The sequence below is a fragment of the Rattus norvegicus genome, chromosome 3, assembly GCF_021556685.1.
Source record: "Rattus norvegicus strain SHRSP/BbbUtx chromosome 3, alternate assembly SHRSP_T2T, whole genome shotgun sequence".
NCBI lineage: Eukaryota > Metazoa > Chordata > Mammalia > Rodentia > Muridae > Rattus > Rattus norvegicus.
This window is the reverse complement of record NC_141536.1, coordinates 27,130,552-27,151,561: the sequence shown is the minus strand read 5'-3', so window position 1 is coordinate 27,151,561 and position 21,010 is coordinate 27,130,552. Positions and strand designations below refer to the sequence as shown.

The 21,010-nt window shown below is 40.3% G+C and overlaps 1 protein-coding gene across 1 annotated transcript in view; it reads right to left on the bottom strand.

The window, feature by feature from the left end:
* Nucleotides 1-3,448: 3,448 nt before the first annotated feature.
* The window catches only part of Kynu (kynureninase), a 150,764-nt gene continuing 133,202 nt past the window's right edge, over nucleotides 3,449-21,010 (bottom strand). Inside the window, 4 exon segments of the mRNA NM_053902.3 lie at nucleotides 3,449-3,906; nucleotides 5,272-5,502; nucleotides 12,318-12,403; nucleotides 14,184-14,236. Of these exon segments, the coding sequence (NP_446354.2) occupies nucleotides 3,784-3,906; nucleotides 5,272-5,502; nucleotides 12,318-12,403; nucleotides 14,184-14,236 (493 nt within the window). The 3' untranslated portion in view covers nucleotides 3,449-3,783.

The following is a 21,010-nucleotide window of genomic DNA, read 5'->3' as shown; positions in this document are numbered from 1 at the left end:
CATTCGAGGTCTTCAGAACTATGCTGAACTCTGACTGTGCAGTGCCCTAATACAGAAAATAAAACTTTTCAAAAAACATTAAACAAGTCATAAATAAATGGAAATAAATGTTATGCTCTTGAGTGAGAAGGATCGATGCTGAAAGGAGTTAATTCTTCTAAAACTGAACTAAAATTTAATTGCCACTCAATTGAAATCCCAGCGGGAGTTTTTATAGAGCACAATACGTTTATTCTAAATTTATTTGGATATATTCTGAATTTATAAGTAAAATTAAGGAGGCCCATGATACCCAAGGCAATCTTTGAAAAAAAAAAGAAGATGAGAGATTTCATCGAGCAGATGTCAGGTCCTACTACGTTGTTGTCATTAAGGCAGTTTAGAATTGATGAAAGAAAATCAGCCAGAAGGAAACACAAAAGGTAGCATATAGCCCTTCTCTTTCTCTTTCCACAGATTTCACACACACACACACACACACACACACACACACACACACACACACACATACTCCCAAGGGAAATTGAATTATAAAGGAGAATAAAATATAGTTTATATAATGATCTACATGAGAAAGGTACAACAAAAGTTACCATTTGAAAATGCCTAGAAAAATGTTCTCAGATGTATTAAAAATTAAAGTTGATATATAAATTGTCTCTGTTTGCAAAATATTACCAGAATAGAATACTATATAGCAATGATAATCAAAACAAATAGGTGAATCTCAAAAAAGAAAAAACCCAAAACGTTGATGAAAAGCAGTTGAATTGATTCAGTGTCATTACATTTAAATACAGCTCTTATACTGTAAAATTAACTTATTTTCATGGGTACAATTGACTGTAAAATTCTTGAAAACAAAAAAACTATTCATAAAAATGATTTCAGGAGAGGGCAAAGGGACCAGGATTTTAATACCCCATTTCACTATGGGTTGTATGCATAAGGTACATTTTTTAACCATAGTTTCTTACAATTTGATAAAATGTTAGTATGATTGATTACCATAAGATAGTCTTAATGAAATCTTATAGGCATGCTCATAAGCATCTTATTCAACCATGTAGGTAATGAAACAAAGGATGTCCCAGGACACATCAAGACCAAGTTCTCAGCACAAAGGTAGATTTATTTTGCCCCCAAGGGACAAAAGGCAAGCAATAAGAGACAAAGACCAGAGATACACGATGAAGCAGAAAGGAGAAGGGAGAAGGGGGAGGGAGAAAAGGCTATTTGTCCTGGAGAGACAAAGGACTTCCTCTGAATAGAGAGAAGACAGCCGTGACCCATAGGAAATGGAGGTTTATAAAGGGAAAGGAGAAAGCCCTGTGAGGAATTGGTTTGCTTGGTGGTTAGCCTCAAGGGGAGGAAGTGGTCAAATAAGGGACTTGGCCTTGGTGGCTCGATTTCAAAAGGTGATATAACCATTTAGCAAGGCCGGGGAATCAGGGAAAGGCAAGACCTGCTAGAGCCATTCGGGTTAAGTCTTCCAGTTCACAGTGTGATCTACACACCCTCTACACTAGTTAGCTTTAGCATTCACCTTGACAAGTCCAGACTTGTCTGCATTTCATTTGGGACATTACTTCCAGCAGATTGACCTGTGGGCATGTCTGTGGGCATTAACTTGATTGCTTTATTGACAGAGAAGGCCCAGCCACTATGAGTCAGCTGATCCCTGGGTAAATGGGCCTGGGCTCTCTGTGAGAGAGGTAGCTGAACAGAAGTCTGCAAGCAAGCTAGTAAAAAGAGTGCCTCCATGGTTTCTGCTTAAGACTCTTGTCTTGCTGGAGTTCCTGCCCTGACTTCCTTCGACAATGGACTATGGCCTATAGGATGAAATAAACCACTTCCTCCCTAGGTCATTTTTAGTCATGGCATTTGTCTTGGTTAAGGTTTCTATTGCTGTGATAAAACACCATGACCAAAGCAACTTGGAAAGGAAATGGTTTGTTTCACCTTATAGGCTGTGATCCATCATCTAAGGAAGTCAGGACAGAAAGCTAGAGACAGAGTCTGAAACAGAAGCCATGGAGGAATAATGTTTACTGGTGTTTCTTTATAGCTTTCTCAGACTGCCTTATAGTACCCAAACTATCAAGATGTAGCATCAGTCCAGGTGAGCTGGGCCCTCCCACATCAATCATTAATTTAGAACACATACCACAATCTTGCTCACAGACCAGTCTAGTGGCAGCATTTTCTCAGTTGAGGTACCCTCTTCCTAAATGAGTCTAGCCTGTGTCAAGATGAAGGGACACTAGCCATCACAATGTTTAACCCAGGAACAGAGCCAGCCAGGGCATCATCAAGAGATGCTACAAGTTAAAATTATTTACTTTATTTTTTTTCCATGATGAATGGCTCCAGGGTACTATGTTCCTTGAAAATGGAAACCGTGTCCTTTTTGTTGACCACTGTGAGACCCCAAAACAATCTCACAAAGGAATCCGTGTAAAGATGAGGTTCCAGGTCCTGGTAGTCACTCCATTAATGAAGGTTAAAATAACGCAGTGGAAAGCTTCACTACCTTGTCAAAGACATGTGTGGAACACTTGAAACGAACTGCTAGGTAAACAAGAGTGTTTTGTGTGTGTTGTTATCTATTACCACAGTTTCATATCTTACTATTGATCACATCAAAAGTATCTGTCTGACCTAGTGTGTTTCATTCAAGTTTATCAAATAATTATAACGTGCTCTTTATACATGCAAATTTAGAATACTTTGCCAATAAAGGCATGCTAGTAGTGGCATCAAAAAGCAGTGACTGGAGGGTAGCTTGGTGAATGGAGTGGTTGCTGTATGAACATAAGGGTTTTGTTCAGATCCCAGCAGGCATGTAAAAGTCTATGTGCAGCAATGAACCAGGTGTAACTCCGTGTAACCCAGCATGCATTGGAGTGTAGAGACAGAGAAACTCTGAAAACTCACTGGCCAGCCATACTATCAGAAGGAGTGAGCTCCAGGTTTGGGGAGAAATACTGTATCACAATATGAGGTGGAAGGGCTGGAGAGATGTTTCAAAGGATAAGAGAATTGGTACTCGTGCAGAGTACCTGTGTTTGATTCCTAGTACCCACACAGTGGCTCTGTAACTCTAGCCCCAGGTGATCTGATGCCCTCTTCTAGCCTTTGTAGACATGGCATACACATGACAGATGTACATACAGATGTACACCCATACACATAAAAATAAATAAATAAAAATGTAAACATTGATTGAGGAAGATGTCTAGTGTGGACCTCTAGTCTCACATGAGCATGTAGGGCCAAGTACTCTCACCCTTTATGCGTAGACACTTACATAGGTATATACAGATACACACACACACACACACACACACACACACACACACATACAGGAGATAAAACATCATAGTATCAAACATATTTCAGATGATTCAATTACAAGTTTTAAAAGTAAAACTCTTGCACTCCAAAATTAAAGTAATACTTCCAGTATTTATACAAGAAGTCCAGATACATTTTAATGTTGTCATTTCAGTCACAAATTAAACACACAACCTTTCAGTGACCATGGAAGGTGACAGCTGATCAAGACAGTCATCTGTAGGTTGGAGTCATGTAAAATGTGACTTCTTAGTCCACAGCACATCAGCGACACAGATATTAAAACATGTACCAGGTTTTATGTAAGTTTATAAAATCATCATCATTTCTATGCCATCAATTTCTGGAGACTTTTGAATGACTAAAATGCAGTAGAAGTGGAAGCCCCAGTGTGTGAGATTTACTTGAGTTATTTAGAAAGCATGGCTAGTTTCTTTCTGTAGAGTCGAGTATGGCAGTAAGCAGTCTGATGAACTTATAAACATCATGGAAAGAATTATAGAGAGGAACCGGGGCCACCCGGATGCCTTCTGGTTCTCGCTTGTCACACTGGAGAGAGAAAAAAAATAAAAATTAAAATTAAAATAAAGTCACTGTCTTGGCCGTGTCTACACATAGAAATTCCATACTGATCATGACTTCCCTCAAATTTTATACATGAGCACCTTTTTGTCATTGTTAGTAAACTCTACATCTCCATTAATCTAAACTGTCCCCTTAGTAATGACACTAACAATGGGTTTTCATGTGAATGTCCAAATTGTGTTTCTAAAGTCACTGGCAGTTGTCTTTGGAAGTTGGAAAGTCTTTGAAAGCTTTCCAGAGGGTAAGCCCCAGGATGGACGGAACCCTGGGTCTCACTGAAGTTTTAAAAGCTTTAGAAGGCACCCTTCATTTAATTCTCTAATCCTGGACCATGGAGAAAAGAGTTGTCTTTATGCCCCAGGGACTGCTGATGGGATTGGAAGTAGGAACACATAATTTAACTGGCCTAGTCATCACCATGGCTGACTTCTAAGAAATGTCCATTGTAGCTATCAGTGAATATAGTCTGTGTATACTATCCCTTTTCATGCCTATAAATGACTCTTTGAAGTGTTATTGAACTGAAAATACAGATGGAAATGTCTCAAGACAAAGGAGCATGGATTTCCTGAGAGCACACAAGTTGGGAGGTTGGTTTATAGTGCTGATACTATAACATGAGCCCCGATGCAGGGAACCTTTCTAAAGCAGTGGGTACTAATGAATGCAGCCCAACCCATATGCCTCTTCCCTTAAACACTGTAACACGTTTCAGTTCTCCCCAAAAGGCTAAAAAGTCTACATAAACTTATCATATACAGACATAAACAAGCAACACAGGCTTTAAACTACAGTAAACATTCTTTGCCTTAGTCCCATTCCTGAGAAATGTCACCACATTGTTTTAGGTTGAACTGATAAAATGAGAGTAATTTAGTTTAGTCAACCAAAAGAGGGTGGGTTGTATTACTTTTTCAACAAGGCATAAAAGGTTTATCATTAACTCTATAAATTACTCCATATGTGTAAGACCTGATATGTATGAAAGTGTATATATATATATATATATATGTGTATATATATATATATATATATATATATATATATGCTAGTGAAAACTTTGTCTTCACTGAGTCAGATAAAGCATATCCTTGCCTATCTGTTAAAAAGCTGAATCAGTAACACAGGACTATTTCTCAGTAGCAAGATTTGCCCTTGTGGCTATCCATGAGGGATGGTGCTGAGTGCTACGTTCATGTTAGACTTATCCTGACGGGTTGACTAGAAGGATATGCAATAAAGGATAACTTTAGTAACCTAAGACTTATCTCAACCTGGAACCGGAAGAGAAACCATGGTGAAATGCAAGACAAAAAATTGTATACATACGACGACTCCTCTTTTTTCTAGTTCCTTAAAAACGCCTTTCTTGGAAATGGAAAAGGTCAGTGTCAGCTGGCAGCCTCGTTCCTCTGCTCTGGATGGGGTGATTATGTTCACAACTGGCCTCTTGTTTTCTGTGTCATTTCCGCCATGGTAATGTTTGAGCAAGTATTCCAGATAACCTGTCAGCAGAATGGATTTTCTCCTCAGCGCAGTCATAGTTGCTTGCTGAAAGATCTGAGAATCACAATCCGATTAGCAGTGGCTACCAATCTATGGAGAAGCGAACCTCAATGTAAAGCACACATCGGAAAGAACATCCCCTTTTGTGATCAAGTAAAACTTTATCACATTTTGGAAAGCACTTCCTCTAGGGAAACATGTTATCTTTCAAATGCTTTGTCATTAAATAGCGAAGGTAGTTTCCATGACAGAAAATATGTGTGACTGCTCTTTAAACAATGTTTGGGAGAAAAGAAATTTTCTGCTTTAGAGTACTCAATCATTGCCTGCAGTTTGGTCTACTCAAAGTTCGAAACAAGACAGAAACATGTGAAAAATGTGGTTGCTGGTAATGTCCTGCTGAACACTACATTTCTTCCAACTCAGCATGTTTTAGGTGTTGGTTTGTTTGTTTGTTTGTTTGTTTGTTTGTTTGTTTGTTTTACTGTGTAGACCTGGCTATCCTGGAACTCTGTAGACCAGCCTGGGCTCAAACTCAGAGATCCATCTGCCTCTGCCTTCTGAGTGCTGGGATTAAAGGTGTGTGCCACCACCACCTGGCTTGGTTTTTTGTATGTTTCTTTGTTCGTGTGCTTTAAGTTAAATTATGAAGCTGAATTTCTCAGGGAAGCTAATAATGTTGCAAAAATATTTATTTTGCCTGAGGAATTTAGTCACCACTCCCTTTCACCTCTCTTCTTGCAAAACTCTGGCACTTGAGTGAAATATCGACAGGCCTACCCCAGTGAGCGTCAAGAGTCTACAGTAGTTCGTGTGGTAAGGTTAAGAGACAGAACAGATATGCTTTTCTGTCTTGTTTAAAAATTGAATCCTCCGTGTATGAACTAGGGGTCATTTTAACAGCATGGCATATATGGCATTCCATTTAATGTCCTTTGCTTTAACATAAGCTAAAATATCAAGAACGAATATGGTGATGTCATTTGGTGGTATCTGGATTTCATCAAGACATGGAACAGGATGCGTGAAAAGGCATTTTAATAAGACTTGACATAGTAAGCAAAGATTTCTCTGGGTGTACAGTATATAAGGTTTGGATTTGCTGAAAGTTCAGGTTAACTCACTCAGTTAAGGTCCAGCTACAGGTGGCGTCTAGGGCCTGTTCTAGCTCTTCAGTGCATGTGCTTGGGAAATAGCTTACGTTAAGTACTATTTGAGAAGAATAAATGCATCTGCTTTAGGCAGAGACAGCTGCAGGTAGTAGCAACTCCAAGTGTCTTTGGTGAGGTCTGGGTGCCGTATCACCAACTTTAGGATGTATTCAAGCTACTGGGGGTTTAATTTCCTTGTGCAAAACAAGATGCTGGTGGTCAGGAGCCTCTGGGAGGAAGCCAGTGAGGCTTCAGATTAGCATAGCCCTTGAAGGTCAGAAACAGATTAGTAAGACATGGCTAGTAAGGTTTGAAACAAATTCTATAAGATACATTAGCACACAAGTTTCTACTTGCAGATTATAATATTCTCAAAGTATTTTGTTGAGTAAAGAATTCTATAAAAATTTCTGCTTCAACTACCAGTCTTCAAACATGCACATAGGGTAATGTGTAAAACAGAGTTGCCCCTTTCTATTGAAAGACCCCAGCTTAACAGCAGTAATGCCATTTTGCAAGGCTGTACTTAAGATGACTGGTTCAGGGAAAGGTTAGAACACTGAGTACACAGCGGCTGCCAAGCAGCATGTGTTTGGTTGAAGGCCTGGCAACAGGACGACTGCAGTTGAGCACCTGACAATGAAAAAAAGCCCCGGGAGAGGTCCCACACCCTGGTGGGGGGCCGAGTCAGTCGTTATGTTCCAAGAAGGTAGCTAAGAAACTTGCCCCCGGGCTGAACCCTTGCCATATTAGAATCCACCAATTATATCCCTGTAACCATGCATCTGCTTCTGTATGCTTGCTTCTGCTCCCCAAAATCCTATAAAAGCCCATCCTTGGTTCCGTGGGGCGCGCCAGTCCCCCGAGTGACTGAAGCGCCCGCAGGTGCTTGTGCCTGTGTATCCCGACAATAAACCAAATCCTCTTGCTGATTGCATCCTGTGGTGTCTTGGTCTGGTCTTTGGAGTTGGAGGGTCTCCATCCCGAGGGAAAGTTCTCCCTGAGAGCTTTTCACTATCAGATTCAAAAAATCCAAGGGGATTTGCCAGCATGGAAAAACAAAACAAAATAAAACAAAAACCAAAGAATGGTTAAGCAGAGTCAGATGAGAAATATAGCACAGGCCTGATTTCCCTTTTTTATTTCATTCTTTCAATAATTGGTGTGTGTGTGTGTGTGTGTGTGTGTGTGTGTGTGTGTGTATTTAATTATTTAATTATAGGAAGCTAAAACACAATTTCAAAATCTTACAGGTTTTAACAGAATTCCTGGCAGGCATCTCTAGTTGCTTAATTTTGTTGTTATTGAAAGACCCCAGCTTAGCAGCAGTAACGCCATTTTGCAAGGCTGTACTTAAGATGACTGGTTCAGGGAAAGGTTAGAACACTGAGTACTCAGCGGCTGCCAAGCAGGATGTGTATGGTTGAAGGCCTGGCAACAGGACGACTGCGGTTGAGCGCCTGGCAATGAGAAAAGCCCCGGGAGAGGTCCCACACCCTGGTGGGGGGCCGAGTCAGCCGTTATGTTCCAAGAAGGTAACTAGGAAACTTGCCCCCGGGCTGAACCCTTGGGGGGCCAAGTCAGTCGTTATGTTTCAGGAAGGTAGCTAGGAAACTTGCCCCCGGGCTGAACCCTTGCCACATTAGAATCCACCAATTATATCCCTGTAACCATGCATCTGCTTCTGTATGCTTGCTTCTGCTCCCCAGAATCCTATAAAAAGCCCATCCTTGGTTCCATGGGGCGCGCCAGTCCCCTGAGTGACTGAAGCGCCCACAGGTGCCTGTGTATCCCGACAATAAACCAAATCCTCTTGCTGATTGCATCCTGTGGCCTCGGTCTGGTCATTGAGTTGGAGGGTCTCCATCCCGAGGGAAAGTTCTCCCTGAGAGCTTTTCAGTTATCATGAAAATAAACACAAAGCTAGGAAGGTTAGACCCTCAAGTTAGGGGAGTTAGACCCAAGGTAGGAAGATTAGACCCTCAGCTAGGAAGGATATATACTATTAAACAGGGTAAGCATGTAGTGTGTACAGTTTTCCATTGTTCTGATTTCTTTTTTTTCTTAAATTATTTTTTCTTTATTTCTCCTTTTCTCTCCCCTTCCTCTTCTTTTCTTCTTTCTATCTCTGTCTCTGTGTCTCTGTCTCTGTGTCTCTGTCTCTCTCTGTCTCTCTGTCTCTGTCTCTGTCTCTCTCTCTCTGTCTGTCTCTCTCTCTCTCCCTAACCATTCATTCATTTATTCATTCATTCAGAGACAGGGCCTTAGGGGCCTGGAACTCACAGATATGCACCTGTCTCTGCCTCTGCCCCCCTGACTGCTGGGATATAAAATGTGAGCCACCATGCCTGTCTGGCTTCTCTTAAGATTTCAGACTTGGGTCTCCATGCGCTGTGAAGAAACACATTGCTTTTGTCCTTGCTGCTGTCTTGACCTTCATCACCATGCAATCAATCTGAAAAACTTCGAAAATACATGAAAAGTCCAACTTAGTTGTCAGAGGACTGAAGAAACTTCTGAAATCCTGAGGTCCTCTGCTCTAGACCTCTTCATTACCAAAGTGGCACGCATTTGAAGTCAGCCTTAATGTCTAGTGTAGAGTGGAGTACCGTTCCTTCCCAGGCTCACTCTACTCCTGCTCAGCACAGCGCATTTTAAATGGCTCTATGAATGACGGCCGGCCAGCAGGAAAGGAAGTGACCGTTGGAAGCTGATAATAGGAACCACTTCTAGGGATATCAGTTGAGCAAACATAGTTGTAAACAAAGCCATATTAGCCCAAGTTTAAATGGAGGTGTGCATGCTGTAGTTCACACACACGTGAAGGTCAGATTCTGTCCGCTCCTTCCACCTTATTTACCTGGGTTTTCCAGTTTGTGCAGGAAGCATTTTACTTGCTGACCCATCTTCCTGGCCCTGTCCAGTTGATTTTTAAGTATAGAATCCTCCAGTTGCTTTTAAGTTGATAGGATAGATTTTCTTTTTTTAAGTAGGTAGGACAAGCTGGTTAAGTCATTCATTTCTTTCATTTAAACATTGGGCATATTTGAGTAAGGTGAGTCCCTGCCATCTCTCTTATTTCGTTTGCCCTTTATCCTTCTGTTCTTCCAGCTTGCCCTCCCCATCCCCTTGCTTCCTGGACCACTCAGCCTTTCTCACTTTGCACCCACTTCCTTTACTACATTCCCTTCCCTGGGACATTTTCGTCTCTTTTCTCCACAGCATGGCTTTGCCCCAGCAACAAACAAATACAACATATAAACAAATAAAACCAAGGAGTTTAACTCCCCAATGCTTGCGGGCATGGCTTAGACACAGGAGTTAGGATAACAGAGGGAAGTGTGTGTTCTTTTGTAAGTTTAAGTCTTTGTGATTAAAAACACGGAAGAAGGATTTTCAGAACCACTTTAGCCAATACAAAGCTTGAGTAGTGTTTAACAACAACAATCAAAAGAGAGGATGTCTTTTGGGGGAGGGGCGTCGAATAAGTTGAAAAGGGGGACTAGAGGAAGGAAAGGGAGGAAGGAAAGTATCATAACCATATTTCAATTACAATCTACAAAAGCTAAAAGTAGAAAGAAAATGAACATTTGGCCATAACAAAGCCTTGGTAGTAAACAGCTACAACGAATACAAGAAGCTGCTGAATTAGTGCCCTGCTTCCAGTGTCTGCTAAGGTTCTTTTGGTAGGTTTACGATTAGATTTACTTTTTTAAGATTTGTTTATTTAATGTATATGAGTGCACTGTAGCGGTCTTCTGACACACCAGAAGAGGGCCTCAGATTCCGTTACAGATGGTTGTGAGCCACCATGTGGTTGCTGGGAATTGAACTCAGGACCTCTGGATGAGCAGTCAGTGCTCTTCACCTCTGAGCCCTTAGCGCGCAGTACTTAAAGAAAAATACGAGTCAGCCCTCTGGGTCTGAGCATGGAAAGTTGATGTGGGTGGCTCTAATCCAGCACAGCAGAATACAGAAGAACCCGACTGTGCAGACAGTTTGCTAAAATGAGAGGGTGTGTCCCCGCAGGCTGGGATCACCCCCATTTCAAAGGTGGAGACAACTGAGTTGTAGGCCATGCAGTCTGAGAAAAAAAAAAGAAATCTTTCTGAATGTACGGATAAGGTAAATCAAAAGAAATGAGCTAAACGCTCGTGCGCCCTAGCTCCCGAGCGGGAGTCTTGGCTGCTTTCAGGCTTAGCTTTTCTGTTAAAACCTTGCAGAGATACTCGCTATTTTAAAACCATTAAACACTACCTTTTTTTCCTTATGGATACTAGCTATTAAAAATGTTAGAAAACTATTAAATATCATTGGATCAAGTACTGAACAGACTTTTCCTCCAAAAAAAATCTTTAAAAAGTGTTACCCCTAGGTGCAAAATAATCTTCTCATTTTCTCCGTTTTTTATCAAAACAAAAAACAGTCCAAGAGTGTGAAAACAGCACCTCCTCCATCTAGTGGTCAAACTGAGGCGGTACTTTCTAAACTAGGATACCATGAGAATGGCAGTTGACTTACTCTCTCTAGAGGTGAATGCGTACAGAGCAGGAACTTGAGGATGCCATCCAGTGGCCAGAATGGGGAACTGCTGTATTTGCGATTTAGAAGAGAGATTCTTTTCCAATCATCCCTTTCAAACTCAAATCCTGCGCAAGATTTCCTAATATATCACGAATTAGATGATTTTTTAGAAGACATTAAGGAAACAAATTCAAATGTATAGTATTTGTTAATTTTGTATAACTTTTTAAAGTACATTTTAGTCAATGCATTCAATTCATATTAAGTATATAACTTTGGAAATTTATTTTTATTTTATGCATATGGATATTTTCTCAGCAGTGCATGCTTATGCACCACATGTGGGTCTTGTGCCCACAGAGGCCAGAAAAGACACTAGATTCCCTGGGACTGGGAGCAGCTATGTTGGTGCCAGGAATCAAACCTCAGCCTTCTGGAAGAGCAGCCAGTATTCTTAATCCCTGAGCCACCTCGCCAGCCCCAAATTATATAATTTTATGTGACGAGTGATAATAATATGTAGCATTTTTACTTGAATTAATTTAGAATATCACTAAATAATAGATATTAAAGACCTAATGATTTGGATTTCTAGATATGATTTTTATCTATATCTACTTTTGGATATATAAATATAAAGATAGCTAACTTTATAAATCTTGATATTGAGTAAAATTCAATTTAGACAGATGTGTGATTTAATTTAAAAGAACATAGAGTGCTTTCTAAAATTGATACATGTATACAACGCCATAGCTGTCCCAATAAGAACAATATCTGTTGAGTGACATTTTCTCTAATTCTCCCTGGCTAGCCTACAAATTTAGTCCCCTGTTGCATTTTACAGGGCACTTTGGTAGTTCCTTGACTTATAGAACCAGTAGTGACAGGATGCGTAGGGGTCATAAAGAGCAGTTATGAGAGGGAATTAACTTAGAATTAAATATTACATGCTTATTTGGTTTTTGGAAAGATGAGCATTGACCCAGTCAAGTCCGTGCACATCTCAGTAGAAGAGCAGCACACATGCCTTACACGCTAGGTCCAGTTAGCAAATACAGCAAACGCAAGGTCACGGTCCCAACAGGAAATGCCGCCTTTTTCCATCACTTATGTTTACTCGGGATCTTTCTGTCACAGTCACATGAGGTAATCAGAACAGGAGATGGGAAGGCAGAAGCCCAGGTCTCTTACCTCTAAACTGGCATGCAAGGAGCAGACCAACAGAATGGGAGGGTTGGAAATTCGGAATCCATTGACCCCGGGGATTAATTGTAGTTCTGAAAATTTAATATGATGTCATTATGTAGAACATACTTTTAAAGGGGGCCTATAACAATACAGAAGTCAATATTAAGACCGTTTTCCTCCTAGGTGGCGTTCCTAAATTATGTAAAAGAAATCTGGAAAAGGGGAAATTCTGACATGTTTCCAATCCAGTGGCCATTTTTACGACTCAGTCTCAATGCTGTCAGCTGGCTTGACACTAGAACCATACACAGAAGATAAAAAATGGTCTAAATCCTACACTCCATGTTCCTGGTTCCAAGCCAGTGCTTCTCTTTTACACCAGGGTTTAAAAACTTTTATAAATGATATGTCATGTGAGAACAGCAGGCTCTGAAGGCCTGTTACCCTGAGTTACGCACATTGACCCAGAAAGGTGATTTGTAGCTCTAGGATTTTTATTAGGTCACATGGCTTTCTTAGAAAAAGGAGGGTAGATGAAAGATCTGCCTGTGTATGTTAAGTTTGAAGATAAAGAATAGCAGGTATTCCCTGAATGTGCCTAAGTCTGTTGAACTAAATAACTTAAATTTAATAACATTAGGGCGACTAGAAACTAACTTAAATTCAAGAAGAACGTGTTAAACAGCATGAGTCTTTGGAAAGACATCAAACTTTGAGGTAGTTGAAATAAGACCAGCACGCAAAAGTCCAATCTACTACCTGGTATCAAATAGTTTTGTTTTAAACAAAAGTGTATTGGACAGTGGTCTCGGTGACTTCTATGTGCCTCCATGTCTGATTTAGGGCCACAAAACAGAGCTCAGCAGAACAGCTTAAAATACTTCCCATCTCCTGTGTCACAGAAAGAAGGCCCGTTCTGTTTGTGACCTAAGCAAATCCCCTCATGACTGGTAAAAAGCAAACAAACCAACAACCATGGCTCAGATGGTGACCAGACCGCCATGACAGTTAGTGTCAGCAGAGGCTAGCAGCCTGGTTACATTACTGGCTTCTGATCTGACCGGGACTGCCCGTTAGGACTATTGCAACCTGGCTGCTGCCAATTTAAAGGCATGCGAACAGTTCTTACGTTATGGATGCACGCTAAGACAGAGTTTATATTTAACTGGCAAATGCTCCGGATGCCTTCTGTGTTCTAGAAGGCTGGAATACCAGCACTGGAGTGGGGGGGGGTGTCAGATGTGACCCTAGGACGTGACAGAGCTTCCTTACTACCAAAGATGTACATCCTTATAGGGTGTGCATCTCCTCTTTGGTACATGGCAAATGTCACAGCAAGAGAATGTTTGGGACAAGGAATCCAAGTGAACATTTGTCTAAAGTACTGTCGTGTGCCCTTGAGGTCGGAGTCTTGAATTTCACTTACTCTTAAACCAACACTGAAGCCACCATTATTCACATTAGATACGAGGAACAGAAAGCACAATGTCTGGCATGATCATAAAACTATTAAGCAGCAAAGTGGGATGGACGCTCATGTTGTTCTGCCTCTGGCCTCAATCACCAAGTTGCCCCCTGCCTTCACTGCTTGTGCTTTGGCCATTCCGACTGAGGAATCTGACCAAGCCACATGAGCCACAGGCTAGATTTCATTTCCTTTAATCTCTCTTCAAAGGGATGAAATGCAAAATCATGCTAAATCTATAAACACTTAGCCTTACATACTGAAATGTCATTTCTTATTTTGGAAACCACAGTGACATTTTCAAAGTGCATTCTCCACGGGGCACGTCTACTGCATGGGATACAAAGGGAGTCGAAAATCAGAGTGAAGTGAAAACAGAAATGCGTGAGGTCCAGTGTACTTACTGTTATCCATGTTAAATCTTGTACTGAGTTCATGGCCGAACCATCCCACTAACCTGAAATATAAGATAACAGTAGGAAATTTGTGGTGAGAATATTAGAATAAATTGTGGTGTAAGTTATCAAATACTTAAGTATATAAATGTTACACGATAGAATGAAAAACTATCAAAAATAAGAAAAAATCGATTTCTCATACTATTTTAGTACAGTTAAATATAATTACAATTAATATTTTCTTATACAATGACTTTAGTTTTTAATAAAAATAGTTTATTTTATTTTTCATTTTTCAAATAATTTAGAAAAACATTAATGGTGGTTTCTTTTTAAATGCCAAACTGAAGGTTAAAGGCTGATGTCACCAACTATCTTATGATATTTTACAACAGAACCCTAGAGACTTGCTCTAGCAAGACTGGATAGAGTGATTAGAATGTTTGAATAATTTCCTAAAAAATGTATTCCTTTGGTTTGGACTTAGTTTTTATTAAATATTATTTTATTGAGCAAGAGAGAAAATCTAGATTTTATAGGGAAAAATTTGTTTGTCTCTGTTAGAAGCCAAACAGGACAAAACAATTTAGAATAAACAATCAATCAATCATCAATCATCATCAATATCATCAATCATCACCAATCAATCAGTCATTAATCAGTCAAATAAACAAACAAACAAACAAACTTTGAGAAAAACAGAACCTTGAGTTTTCTACTTCCAATAAATTTAAAGTAGTTTTCTTTTTAAATATAAACAAAAGAAAATAAAAAGTAATATACACTAGGTTCACAGACGCTTATAATCCTGTGTTATAAAGGTTGACCAAATTAACGAATGTGTCAAATAGGGAAAGAAATGATCTTGCTATTTTTGAGGGATTTTATCAAGAACATTTTCGTTTTTCTAAGAGAATAGTAAGATGTTCCACGAGCCACACTTGGAACAGGGCACAAATCTGACCAAAGAGGAAGGGCAACTGTGCATCCCCCATCCAGCAATATAAACCACGCATCTTAGTCTCCCAAGTCAAGAAAAATTTCATGTAACAGAAGAATGAAACTACACTGAAGGTGCTGACTTAACACTATGATGTAAACTTGAGGAAGGACCTTTGCCGAGCATTGAAAGGCAAGATGTGGATTTAGTTATTGAGTGATGTGGACTTAGTTGTTGAGTGACGTGGACTGCAAGCATTCGAGTCTGTCTGGACAGTATGACAAGATGAGTGGGGTAGCCACACCATGAAAAAAATCTACATGAAATTCTCAAGAAAAGCCGCACGCCTGTGTACATGGAAATATGCAGAAGGAAATCGCAAACCACAGGGAGTGGCCACAGAGGCCATGGAAGGGTAGAGCATGGAATAAATAAATGCAGAGGAACATTGTGAACAATATTCAAAATATGAAGACACCTCAGGAAAATGTAGGAAAGAGACAAATGCAGTGCTCTACAACACATTCTACAGGCAAAACAACAGCAACAACAACCCTGCCATCAAGGATTGTGACCAACCCCATGCCCGGAGGAGATTCTGGGACTTCAGCAGCTGCCTGCAAGTTGTACACAGAGCTCATGGGCTTTTATCAGTCACAATGGGTAATTGGGTGGCCATTTTGGTGATAGTACTGTTTTGAGTCATATCTGCTCCTGTAAGAAACCCTTGTTAGTAATCCCAGTGAAAACTGTGTTTTACATAGTTGACTCTCGTGCAAATATCACTCTGGTTTATTGTGTTTTCCCTCCCTGAAGTGAGTAGACGTGCATGCGTGTGTGTGTGTGTGTGTGTGTGTGTATGTGTTTGTATGAGTGTATATGTATGAGTGTATTATGTGTGTGTGGTTTATGTATGCATGTGGGTATGTGTGTGTATGTGTGTGTATGTGTGTGTGTATATGAGTGTATTATGTGTGTGTGGCTTATGTATGCATGTGGGTATGTGTGTGTATGAGTGTGTGTGTGTGTATATATGTGTGTGGTGTATGTGTATGTCTCTCTGTATGTATGCGTATGTATGTTCATGAATGTGTGTGTATGTGTGTGTGGTGTGTGTGGTATGTATGTATATGTGTATGTATGTGTGTGTCTGTATGTGAGTTTGTGTATGTGTGTGTTTTTGAGAGAGAGAGAGAGAGAAAAAGAGAGAGAGACAGAGAGAGAGAGAAAGAGAGAGAGAGAGAGAGAGAGAGAGAGAGAGAGAGAGAGAGAGAGTTGTGTGTATGTGTTTGGTTTCTTCATAGGAAAGTGTCACATATGACGTACATCTGGGAAATGTGATTATGGAAATGAGCACATATGAAAGAAGCAATGAAGGATTTGGAAGGACCATGATGAAGACAGGGTGGGCGAAGAGAACAGAACGGAGGAATCAGCAGGAGAGACATGTCAGGGAAGGAGGCATTAGGCGACTTACGGACAGAGTGGTAATTATCATCTGCCCCAAAGATGAAAAATTTTATCATCAACTGAGATTCTACTAAAAAAAAAAACGAAATAATAGAACATTTGAGATTTTTTTGGATTATTTCTGAAGTATTTTACTGAATAAGGATTGATTCGAATCTTTATACTGAAAAAACACAGTGACATCTGTGAGTCACAGGGCACACTGACTAGCCTGGGTATTAGAAGGTTAGGTTACACGGAGCTCAGAAAGGAAAGGATGTCACAGCAAAGGCTGATGGGTGGTTAGGCAGAAAAAGGAAGAGATGTGCTAAACCCATCATTATTCAATGAAAGAAAATGACAATTTTTAAAAATAATTTTTAAATAAAATTATAAGATTCAGAAGTTTAAAATCTTGAGCAGAAAAGATGCGCTGAGATGCTCCTTTAAAGGAATGTAAAACAGAAGACACAACATTAAACAACACTGAATAAATTCTAGACACATTGTCAAAACAAGTGCCAATGTGTCCAGGGAGCAGTCTTGAAAGAGAACAATATTTGATTGTGTCAGAAAGCAAGCAGATTCATTCAAAATGAGTGATTCGGAAGTGAATAAAAATAAAGGAAAAATATAGTTATTTTCTTTTTTTTAAAGCAAGATGCAACCTTCATGTCTGACGAGGTAGATTCTTATTAAAATGATTAAATAATAAAAATGGTATCTCTTATACTAGTGGTGACTTGCAGCAAAAACAGTTAAAAATTTCTGTACATTTCTGCCCGCCTCTAATCCCAGCATTCAGAAGGCAGAGAAACATAGATTTCAGTGAGTTCAAGGCCAGCCTGTTCTACATAGTGAGTTCCAGAGCAGGCAGGAATACATAGATTCTGGCTCAAAGAATCAAAATAATTTTTTTTCTGGACAGATACAGGACTATTGACAAAGAAGACACAGAGCAAGCTACATGGAATGACAGAAATCCTGCAGCAGAATAATTTCTGCCCTACCCGAAAACAAGGTTTATGAAAGACGGGACTTGGAAACGATGTTCGTTTAACACGGTATTAAAGCTTCACCTCCGCCACACCCTCGGATCCCGGCCCGCAGCAGCTCTCTGCTCCCAAACCCCGTGGGAGAGAGACCTCACCGCCTGGTCAGGTGGGCACTCCTGAGGCTGCAGAGCGGAAGAGACCACCAACACTGCCCACCCCTGCCCACATCCCTGGCCCAAGAGGAAACTGTATACGGCCTCTGGGTTCCTGTGGGGGAGGGCCCAGGAGCGGCAGGAACCCTGTGCCTGAGACACCGCCTGAACCTGAAGGAAACAAACCAGATAAACAGTTCTCTGCACCCAAATCCCATGGGAGGGAGAGCTAAACCTACAGAGAGGCAGACACGCCTGGGAAACCAGAAGAGACTGCACTCTGCACACGTTACTGATTCCAGAGGAAAACACGAAACGCCATCTGGAACCCTGGTGCACGGAGGCTCCCGGAAAGAGTGGCTCAGATCTTCCTGGTTGCTGCCGCCACAGAGAGCTCACGGGCAGCACCCCGCGAGCGAACTTGAGCCTCGGGACCACAGGTAAGACCAACTTTTCTGCTGCAAGAGACCTGCCTGGTGAACTCAAGACACAGGCCCACAGGAACAGCTGAAGACCTGTAGAGAGGAAAAACTACACGCCCGAAAGCAGAACACTCTGTCCCCATAACTGGCTGAAAGAAAACAGGAAAACAGGTCTACAGCACTCCTGACACACAGGCTTATAGGACAGTCTAGCCACTGTCAGAAATAGCAGAACAAAGTAACACTAGAGATAATCTGATGGCGAGAGGCAAGCGCAGGAACCCAAGCAACAGAAACCAAGACTACCTGGCATCATCGGAGCCCAATTCTCCCACCAAAGCAAACACGGAATATCCAAACACACCAGAAAAGCAAGATCTAGTTTCAAAATCATATTTGATCATGATGCTGGAGGACTTCAAGAAAGACATGAACACACTTAGGGAAACACAGGAAAACATTAATAAACAAGTAGAAGCCTACAGAGAGGAATCGCAAAAATCCCTGAAAGAATTCCAGGAAAACACAATCAAACAGTTGAAGGAATTAAAAATGGAAATAGAAGCAATCAAGAAAGAACACATGGAAACAACCCTGGATATAGAAAACCAAAAGAAGAGACAAGGAGCTGTAGATACAAGCTTCACCAACAGAATACAAGAGATGGAAGAGAGAATCTCAGGAGCAGAAGATTCCATAGAAATCATTGACTCAACTGTCAAAGATAATGTAAAGCGGAAAAAGCTACTGGTCCAAAACATACAGGAAATCCAGGACTCAATGAGAAGATCAAACCTAAGGATAATAGGTATAGAAGAGAGTGAAGACTCCCAGCTCAAAGGACCAGTAAATATCTTCAACAAAATCATAGAAGAAAACTTCCCTAACCTAAAAAAAGAGATACCCATAGGCATACAAGAAGCCTACAGAACTCCAAATAGATTGGACCAGAAAAGAAACACCTCCCGTCACATAATAGTCAAAACACCAAATGCACAAAATGAAGAAAGAATATTAAAAGCAGTAAGGGAAAAAGGTCAAGTAACATATAAAGGCAGACCTATCAGAATCACAGGAGACTTCTCGCCAGAAACTATGAAGGCCAGAAGATCCTGGACAGATGTCATACAGACCCTAAGAGAACACAAATGCCAGCCCAGGTTACTGTATCCTGCAAAACTCTCAATTAACATAGATGGAGAAACCAAGATATTCCATGACAAAACCAAATTTACACAATATCTTTCTACAAATCCAGCACTACAAAGGATAATAAATGGTAAAGCCCAACATAAGGAGGCAAGCTATACCCTAGAAGAAACAAGAAACTAATCGTCTTAGCAACAAAACAAAGAGAAGAAAAGCACACAAACATAACCTCACATCCAAATATGAATATAACAGGAAGCAATAATCACTATTCCTTAATATCTCTCAACATCAATGGCCTCAACTCCCCAATAAAAAGACATAGATGTAACAAACTGGATACGCAACGAGGACCCTGCATTCTGCTGCCTACAGGAAACACATCTCAGAGACAAAGACAGACACTACCTCAGAGTGAAAGGCTGGAAAACAATTTTCCAAGCAAATGGTCAGAAGAAGCAAGCTGGAGTAGCCATTCTAATATCAAATAAAATCAATTTCCAACTAAAATTCATCAAAAAAGATAAGGAAGGACACTTCATATTCATCAAAGGAAAAATCCACCAAGATGAACTCTCAATCCTCAATCCTAAATATCTATGCCCCAAATACAAGGGCACCTACATACGTAAAAGAAACCTTAATAAAGCTCAAAACACACATTGCACCTCACACAATAATAGTAGGAGACTTCAACACTGTTCTCATCAATGAACAGATCATGGAAACAGAAATTAAACAGAGACGTAGACAGACTAAGAGAAGTCATGAGCCAAATGGACTTAACAGATATTTACAGAACATTCTATCCTAAAGCAAAAGGATATACCTTCTTCTCAGCTCATGGTACTTTCTCCAAAACTGACCATATAATTGGTCAACAAACGGGCCTCGACAGGTACAGAAAGATAGAAATAATCCCATGCGTGCTATCGGACCACCACAGCCTAAAACTGGTCTTCAATATCAATAAGGGAAGAATGCCCACATATACATGGAAATTGAACAGTGCTCTACTCAATGATAACCTGGTCAAGGAAGAAATAAAGAAAGAAATTAAAGACTTTTTAGAATTTAATGAAAATGAAGGTACAACATACACAAACTTATGGGAAACAATGAAAGCTGTGCTAAGAGGAAAACTCATAGCGCTGAGTGCCTGCAGAAAGAAACAGGAAAGAACATATGTCAGCAGCTTGACAGCACACCTAAGATCTCTAGAACAAAAAGAAGCAAATACGCAAAGGAGGAGTAGAAGGCAGGAAATAATCAAACTCAGAGCTGACATCAACCAAGTAGAAACAAAAAGGACCATAGAAAGAATCAACAGAACCAAAAGTTGGTTCTTTGAGAAAATCAACAAGATAGATAAACCCTTAGCCAGACTAACGAGAGGACCCAGAGAGCGTATCCAAATTAACAAAATCAGAAATGAAAAGGGAGACATAACTACAGATTCAGAGGAAATTCAAAAAATCATCAGATCTTACTATAAAAGCCTATATTCAACAAAACTTGAAAATCTACAGGAAATGGACAATTTCCTAGACAGATACCAGGTATCGAAGTTAAATCAGGAACAGATAAACCAGTTAAACAACCCCATAACTCCTAAGGAAATAGAAGCCGTCATTAAAGGTCTCCCAACCAAAAAGAGCCCAGGTCCAGACGGGTTTAGTGCAGAATTCTATCAAACCTTCATAGAAGACCTCGTACCAATATTATC